The sequence below is a fragment of the Podarcis filfolensis genome (assembly GCF_964270895.1).
Source record: "Podarcis filfolensis genome assembly, chromosome: 2".
Taxonomy (NCBI): Eukaryota; Metazoa; Chordata; class Lepidosauria; order Squamata; family Lacertidae; genus Podarcis; species Podarcis filfolensis.
The window spans coordinates 88,905,625-88,914,796 of NC_139605.1; the positions used below are offsets into that span (position 1 = coordinate 88,905,625).

General features: G+C 44.9%; 1 protein-coding gene across 2 annotated transcripts in view; it reads left to right on the forward strand.

Annotated features, from left to right (window-relative positions):
* Window positions 1-7,396, forward strand: part of UBE2O (ubiquitin conjugating enzyme E2 O) — a 63,420-nt gene extending 56,024 nt beyond the window's left edge. For both annotated transcript variants that reach the window (XM_083597857.1, XM_083597858.1), the window contains 4 exons: window positions 484-620; window positions 1,431-1,634; window positions 2,847-2,904; window positions 3,991-7,396. In XM_083597857.1, the coding sequence (XP_083453983.1) occupies window positions 484-620; window positions 1,431-1,634; window positions 2,847-2,904; window positions 3,991-4,748 (1,157 nt within the window). In that variant the 3' untranslated portion in view covers window positions 4,749-7,396. The remainder of the gene's footprint in view (window positions 1-483; window positions 621-1,430; window positions 1,635-2,846; window positions 2,905-3,990) is intronic.
* The last annotated feature ends 1,776 nt before the right edge of the window (window positions 7,397-9,172 follow it).

Consider the following 9,172-nt stretch of genomic DNA (forward strand, 5'->3'; position numbering starts at 1 on the left):
CCTGTAACCTCCTTGCAGTGAGGGAACCGCCAGAAGGCCTTTGGCGCTGTAGGTGTTTGTAGACTGTTACAGTTTGTAGACTGTTACACTGCAATTACCTGCATTTTACAAATATGGATTGTATTTTATCATTGCTGTTTTTCATGAATAATTACCTACTGAGTAAAATTTAGTTTAGTAAAAGTCAGGTCGTCCTGACTTTTTACATTGTATCTTGGTGTAATAACTGGCCATGGATTATTCTTCTTTGTCTCTGAGAGGTGTTTTCATGGCTGAGCTTTTTATGTGGCCTGGGAGGAAAGATGTGATGGAAACACCTGCTAGCTTTTTTGACCACAAATAGAAGGGCTAGCATAATATTTTAAGCAATTTCTGACCAATATTAGGCAAAAGCAACACAATCTCCTTAAGGATAATTGCATGGTTGTGTGGGGCGGGAGGTTCTTTTAACCCACTGTCTTGGTTTTTTCATGGTCCCATTAGATAGCCATGCCTTTAAGAAAATGGAATTCCAGCCACCAGAAGCCAAGAAGTTTTTCAGCACAGTGAGGAAAGAAATGGCCCTGCTAGCAACCTCGTTGCCAGATGGTATCATGGTCAAAACCTTTGAAGACAGAATGGTAAGTTCACACAAGCAAGAGTGTTTTGGTACTCCTCATCCTTGTTAGAGCTGTCACCACTGAAACACAAGCCAGGATCCAAACAACGACTCCATCATCTAAGATGCACCCTAGTTGAAGGAACCGTATCGCTCATTTGTGAAGACCTTGGCCAGCCTTCAGGCAGATAGAAAAAGGGTTTCATTTTCCTCCTGCAGCCATCAGTCACTAGCATCTCTGCTTCTGACTTGCTCAGCTTATACAGCAGTTGTGAATAATCCCATTATTGTGTCCTGTGTGTTCATCTCGCACTTTTGCATAGAGTACAGTGTAGAAATTTTGCATTCATTCAAACATAACTGAGTGCTATAAAAAAGAATAAAGAGCAGAAAAATGGCAATATATTCCAGAAAACTTCCTTAAGCACCCACAAAATTGACTGAAATAGCCACCGTAAATAACGAGAGGGGTTATCTATCACACCAAAAGAAATCTGGCATTCTCTTTGGCCATGGCAATGACAAATAAATGCTTTCAATGTTGCATTCTGTTACACCAGCAAGTAAAATAACTCTTTTGCTAACTCGACAGGAACTAAATTCTAGGAGCTGGGTTAAGTTAAGTACTTTTGCTCTGATATTTTCATAAATGGAACAAGTGGGGGAGCAGGGGGTGAAGTTCAATAGCTTTACCAACACAGTGCTGTTATCTGGCATGCAGCCCATGTAATGTAATGTTGCTATGTTCCTAGTTAACACTGCAGAGGCTCCCCGGAAGTTGAAGTTGATTTTTCTTCATGGAATTATGCTTTGGCTTGTGATCTCTTCACAGGATCTCTTTTCGGCACTCGTCAAAGGACCTACGCGCACACCATATGAGGATGGCCTCTTTTTATTTGACATCCAGCTTCCCAACATCTACCCGGCTGTCCCCCCTCTTTTCCGTTACCTCTCCCAGTGCAGTGGGAGGCTGAACCCCAACTTGTATGACAATGGAAAAGTCTGCGTAAGCCTTTTGGGGACCTGGATAGGCAAGGTAATACAACTTCAAACTATTTCCATTGGCTCCTCCAAGTACCATTGTATAAATTGCCTCAGATTGCCCTACTTCTTCTTCTTCTTCTTCTTCTTCTTCTTCTTCTTCTTCTTCTTCATCTCCTTCATCTTTTCCTCTCAAAAGACAAGGTTAGGGTGCTGTGCTAGCAGTCTGAAGATACTACTCTAAACTACAGTTTGCTGCCCATGCACATATCTCAGAAGTATATATGCACCCCTTAACTGTAGCTTGCAAGTGTTAAACCATTGGTTTAGTTAATGGGCTCCATAGCTTTCTGCTGGAAGGGCTTCCATTCTCCCAGCCGGTCACAGCCACAGCTCAGAGAAGTGCTCCTAAGTTTATGAAGGAAGCAGAACAACACATAGCAAAATGACACAAGAAGCTTTCGTCAGAAAATACTTCCTTTCTTCACGACACACTTTAGAGCTGACCTCACTATTAAAAGCTGACATGATATATAAGTGGAATCTCACTACTGAAATCCGTTGTGGCTCAAAACACAATCATTCCACCAGATCTTATATACCGTATTTTTTGCTCTATAAGACTCACTTTTCCCCTCCTAAAAAGTAAGGGGAAATGTGTGTGCGTCTTATGGAGCGAATGCAGGCTGCGCAGCTATCCCAGAAGCCAGGAACAGCAAGAGGGAACGCTGCTTTCGCTGCACAGCGATCCCTCTTGCTGTTCTGGCTTCTGGGATTTAGAATATTTTTTTTCTTATTTTCCTCCTCCAAAAACTAGGTGCGTCTTGTGGTCTGGTGCATCTTATAGAGCGAAAAAATACGGTGCGTTGTCGCAACAGCGCCGTCTCTTGGCTGTGTCCAGTTCTGCAGCTGCATTGGCCTTCATTTGGCTTGCAATGTGCAGCTCAAGTAGCAGCCCTGTTCTTCAGTGCAGTGATCTTTGGGCTAGTGGAGCAGTGTAGTCTCCGGCCACCAGGACCCAGCAATGCTACAGGCAGCCCTTACCACATAACTTAGAAGGTGATGCTCTGCCATGTGTGGCGTCACCACAGTTCTGAGCATCAGCACAGGTCTTGGAAGCTGCCTCTAACATAATGCAGATGTTACACCCATAATTACATAGAATGCCCAGCCCATCCACATGATATTAAACTCATTGTTCTCATGTAAAGCTTTAAAATAAATAACATTAAATACATTGGCTTACTTTTTTGTTTGTCTATTCCAGGGCACAGAGAGGTGGACCAGTAAATCCAGCCTTCTCCAAGTACTCATCTCAATCCAAGGTAAATTCCAGTGTTGGAGCAGGGGAGAAACATGGGGCCCAAGAGTACCCTTCAGCAAGGGAATATGAGAAAATAGGTAGAATAACCTATTTCTTCCGCAGCTAGCTGCCTTTGTAGGCTAATTTCATTACCCTATAATTGTGGATGCCCATACGCATTTACTTTCTATTTCATGTCCTGAAAGGAAAACCACCACCACCTAGACAGCTGCCAGCTCACAGAAGGAGCTGCAAGTAACTCCTTGAGCTTGGCTGGCCATTAAAAGCCAATAAGCAACCAAGCCAGCCCACACAGTGTTTATTTTACATCACTGTTGCTCTCTGCAGGTGGGCGTTCCGCAGTCTACTTGCTCCAAGGGAAGGGCCACTGTTGCATATGATTCAGCACCCAACCTGGCATGTCCAGAGGCAGGTTGGAGCGCTTACATGAGTAGCTTTGTGTGTAGGATGTATATTTCAGGGGACAATGGGTCTCATGCAGGTAGAAGACATTAAGAAGTGCATTCTTCTCATGAGAAATTGTTGGGTGATTTGTCCCCTATGATAATTTAACATAATTAGTGTGCCTGGACTATAACCGTTTTCTAAAGAAGCTAGGAGGACTTTCAGTTAGAACAGTTTGTCTACTGGCAGTAATTAAGGCATCCAAAACCCATAGAGGTGTTTTTTTTCTTAAAAGAAAACTTTCCAAAAGTGCTGTCACCCTATGGAATTGTGCTTTAATTTTCATCAAAACTTTGCATGGTGGAGGTTTCAGCTTCATTACATAATGAGCCTAGTAATTCTGGGTTAGAATTATGAAATGGGTGTTAAAACCACCTTAAATTTGGAGTAATTGTTGGGCTTCAGAGCCTGAATAGTTTGGGTTTTTTTTCAAAACTCAGGTTACTTCCACCCCTCCCTTAAATTCTAAATAGTGCTTCCATCTTCCTGGTACATTTAATTCCTTGCCTTTTTTTCCTTTTCCAGCCGTGTCCCATAGTTTGCTCTAAGGCAGCTGTGTGCATTTCCCACATCATTGCAAACTTCTAAATTCTTTATTCTCCCTGCTCCCTCTTCTTCCTCCCCTTCCATTTTCTCACATCAGGGCTTATCCTAGTCAACGAGCCTTATTACAATGAGGCTGGCTTTGACAGTGACCGCGGTTTGCAAGAGGGCTATGAAAACAGCCGCTGCTACAACGAGATGGCTCTGATCCGGGTCGTTCAGTCGATGATGCAGCTGCTGCGCAAGCCGGTGGAAGTCTTTGAGCAGGAGATCTTTGAGCACTTCTGCTGCAACGGTTGGCGCCTGGTCCACCGCATCGAGTCCTGGGTGGAGACCAACGAGCTGGTGGAAAGGAGTCATGACCACATCAGCCTGGGAGAGCCTTCCTTTGTGCATTCAGCCTGCGGTGTTTTGGCAGAGAGCCCTCTAGATGGCATGGGGCCTCTGGGAGAGCTAGAGTTAGGGGCTGCTGCCGCCGCTGCCACAGTTAGCCAGTTGCCTGATGGCAAGGAGGAGCTGGAAGACTCTGGTTGCGCGATGTCGACGCTTGCTGCCAGCGACGCCCATCAATATTCGGACTCGGAGAGCATGGGCCAGGCCAGGGCAACGCACTTTGCCAGAGACCCAACGGAGGAGGGTAAAGCTGCCCAAGACTCTGCTGCTCAGCCTAGTGTGAAACCAAAGAAAAGGAGAAAGAGCTACAGGAGCTTTCTTCCGGAGAGGAGCGGCTACCCCGACATCGGCTTCCCCCTCTTCCCACTGTCCAAGGGGTTTATAAAGAGCATCCGCGGAGTCTTGCAGCAGTACCGGGCTGCCTTAGTAGAGGCCAACATCCCAGAGTGGACAGAAGACAAATGAAACATCAGGTTAGGGGCAGACAGATGCACAGAAAAGGAGGGGAAGCCAGGAGGAAGCAGCTAGCAACCGTTGTTAACAATAAATAGACTCTCAGTGCACTCATTCCTCCTCGGCTTGGTTTGTTATAGAGAAAGCAGAAGCTTCCATAACTCATTTTAGGCTCTCTCTCTTTCCCCCCTCCCACATTCCAGGTGCCCAGGATGGCTGAGCAACTCTGCACAGCGACATACACATGCACACACCCACACCATGCTCCTGTTTCCAGGTTGATCCTGGGAGAATAGGAGCTGTGACCTTTCCATGCCGGATCTTGTGCGAAGCTGGCGTTGGATCTTCTCAACTCCTATTGGTGCAAAGACACTCCCTCTTCCCTGGGTGATCCTCTTGGGTGCTATGGGTGATCTTGATGGTCGAGAAGGCTTTTGATTTAAGCCTGGGGAGAGCCTTGTTTTTATATCTTGTGAGGAAGATGCAGTGCTGTGATTTTATATCTTGTGAGGAAGATGCAGTGCTCCTCTCTACCTTCAGACATAATGTCACTAAAGCCGGTCAGTTAGAAAGCCCTGAATAGCCCACATTTTCAGCTCTGTGCCAGTCCTGAGCGCATTCGTGATTTGGTTCGCTGCTGTGAGCTGAGGAGATAAATACCCCGAAAATTGGTGTAGGCTTGGACTTTTGCTGCAAGAGAGCCACAAAGTGGTGAATATAAGGCGTTTGTTTTTGCTTGACTGTATGGGCCACTTTGAGACAGAAGTGCTAGGTGAGCTGTCCTTGATGTGGTCCACACTCAGCACCTCCTCTCTGGCTTTCTGAGGATTACCTGCTGTCTTATTTAAAATGTACAATTTCTTCTGAACAGCATATCTCTTTCCACTTTGCCTTGAGAGGGGAATAGTGCATATAGCGTAGCCTGCTACTCTCCTGGATACATGAACACTCTGCTACCAATTCAACTCTGTACACCGAGGTACCTCAGGATGGCGCTGGAACAATTGCATGGTGCAGCCCACATTTTCCGATTTCGCCTTTCACTTAGGTGTTTGCAAAGTGGCAGCTCTGCCCGACATTGTATCTCCATGGACTTACACCAACCTTATAGCAACAAGCCTCCATGCTAATATAGACAATGGGTTTCCCTAGTCCAGCATCCTTAAGTTACAATTGCAGCCTTTATTGTGAGTCACTGTTATTTCCTATCCCCTGATCCTAGGCTGTGTGCAACCACCACCGCCACCTCCCTGCCGGCTGTGATACAGATCATGACTGGCGATACATTCATATTTTTGCATCCTAGATGAGGTTACATTCTGTTCCTTGTTCAGCGTACCCACATCTTTGCACGGCGTCACATTCACCCTTGTATTTCCCTTCCTCTGATCATGACCTGGGTGCCCTTCTTTCACCCTCCCACTTGAATAATCTAGTTCTGAACAGGGTGACACGCATCTTGTGTTTACTCGGATATTAGTTAGTTGTTCTAGTGTTGCAGATTAAGATTTGAGAGGTAGCGGTTCTCCAGTTGGGAGGCTGCAGGATGCGATCTTTTGTGGCCATGCTGGTAAAAGAGCAGCAAAAGAAATTAAGTTGACATTAGTACCCTTTGAGGACAGGGACAAGAAAGGATTTCTCCTTTTTTCTTTTTTGCTTGCATTGCCAGACACTCTGTTAATTGTGTGAAAGGGCAGACAGTGGGGGGGGGGGAATCTGTCTGTGTTTCTATGTGTCATCACATTCCTCATGCAGATGTGGTCGCAGCGCCTCTTCTCCCCAAGAGACAGAGGAATGGGCCACGTATTTTATTATGATGACACACTAACGAAAACAAGCAAGCTTTCCCAATCCCCCAATCACCTAGCTGCCCACCCTGTTTTGGGAAGTGGCTACTCTTCCATTTTGAGTAGGGGAGCAAGGTGGGAGGAGCCACAGAAGAGGAGGCAAATGGTGCTATGGACTGCAGAGAGCTGAGCTTCAAGGGGACTCCCTTTTTCCAGAGTGCAACTGAGAGCTGTATCTTGGGAAGATCTTGCTTACTCTTTCCTCCTCGGGATCTGCTGCCATCTTTTGCATCCATCAAGCACTGTCCCTTATCCTTGCTGTCGGGCCCCACCAGAGGCATGCACAGAAGTTTACACTTTCTTTTTCTATAAGCTTTTGAATAATGTGAAGCTCTAGGTTATGCAGTTGCTGGTGAGCACACACCGTGCAGCTATAACCTCTTTTTGGTGTATGTACGTAATAAAAGAGTGAAGAGAAATTTCCAAGAGGCAAATGCTTAAAACACCCCAAGAAGCCAAAGCATGAGGCACATTGTTAGTCTTGAGATGGGCTACATGATTGTGATGTATAAATTTAAAATCTTATCTGTTTAAGTGCTGGGGAGGGAGGGGAAAGAAATATTACAAAAAAAAAAAAGAAAAAAGAATTTCTAGCCTTTCTGTACAGTATTTAAAACTGATGGAGCTGTCATATTGGGGCAATGCTTAGAGGTGTGTTACTTTTGCAGCTGTGAATGCTTGGTTGCTTACAATATATGTATAAAGTATTGTGTGATTAATCTTTTTTTACTTGCAAACTTTGTTTGGCTAACTAAGATGTAGTAATAAAGGAGAGAAAGTGGCTTGCCATTACGTTCTGCCGCTGTGAATAGGTTTGGTTGTGCTTGCTGTGTCTCTGTCCATCTGGCGAGATTTGTATATAACTCGAATTCTCATTCGCAACTAAGAGGGATGTAGGCATTCCTGAAAAGGCTAGGAAAGGAGGAAGCTTCTTTGCCAGTCCATCTATTATATGTCATCTAGGGAAGGGGGACCAGTCCTATAGCTTGTGAGTCACTCTCTACCTGTGTCTCCCACTGGCAAAGTTTTCCTGGAATCCTTCCCTTTGAGACCCTTTAAGCATATCTGGTGTCCGATTCTTGCTTGTCCTATTGAGGTATGTGTTTCAGTGTTACGTTACTTGATTATTTTTGAGGAAGCCCTCAAAATCATGTGTAGTGACTCAGGCAATGACTGTCCTCACTGTATTCTGTGAGTCTCGGTGTTACTTTGCACACTAATGACACATCCACCTGTTCACTCATGTAGCTGGAAGTGTGTTCTACCAGCAACCCTCAGCGGTGGGCTTTACCAAAGAAAACATGAAAATCGTTCACAACATCTGTGTGTACGTACATTTAAGAATGGTGACAATGACTTAGTCCGAACTTCTCATAGGTCTCCTTTCTGAAAACCCAGGCACACACCTCAGCAACTGGAATCTTAAGTTGCCCAGTTGGTGAGAGGAATGTCAGGACACAGCAAGTCCTGTACACATGTAAATCCTAATATCCAACTCTCAGTATTCCATGTTGTGTCCTTGCTCAGCCTCCCTGGCCCACATTGGAGCAGAAATTAAAATGTTATTTGGGAAGGTCATCAAATGTAAACAACATTATTAAATATTAGTCGACTAAAATTCTGTGGTGGTACTTGCTGACCCTAGCAGGAGTGATTCATGACCATGTGAAACTAATATCTGGAAAGGTTTTCTTTCTTTCTTTACACATTTTCTGATCATCTAGTTTCTGTTCTCTTCCAGGAATACGAGTCAGGAGGCAGACAGTGCAATCAAGGTATAGAGGAGCATTCAAACCACATGACTCCTGTGGTTATACAGGTCAGACACAAACATATGAATTTGTTATCTGGGGTGAAAGAACTAGACGTTCCAGAAAAAATATATAAGCCAGTTCCTTTGCTCCAGTAAACATGCCACTCAGCACTGTGCTATGCATCATGTTTAGTTTTTTCCATGTAAATTGAACTAGCTAGTCATCATTCATTGCTTTCAAATGAGAACTGCTGCAGTCTTAACTGATTGGGGTTTTTTAAACAAAAAAATGCCAGTTTGACTGTGGTTTTTCAAGGGTTTTTATAGAAGAGATACGGGTAAGAAAGAGTTTCTCTTCTTCCCCACCTTTCAATATGTTTCATCACAATCACCATCCTTCAGTCTACTGAAGATTAGTTCCGCTATTGCCTGGTGTGATAAGACTGCAAACCCCAACCCACCCACCCACCCCCCATGTACGCTCTGCAATCTGATCACCCTTTTTTTCTTTGTAGAGGCAGAATGTATGAGTGGAGACTGCACATACCGCTATACATCTGGCCTCTGCATAACCTTTTATGCTCTGTGTCCCCTGGGATTCTGTGCTATCATGTGCACCAGCCTGGCTTCAAAGCAATGTATAGTCAGTTTATGTTGCAGAGGCCTCCAGACCCCGGGCCCCATCACCATAAGGGCAGAATCTCCAGCAGTTTTAATATAAGGCAGGGTGGGAGACCAAGCCATTGCCTTTGCCGAAAAATCCAGGCATTCAGACTGGTTTGATAAAATGTTGAGGTCCATTTGTGGCTCTTGTCACAAGGACCATACGCTGGCTT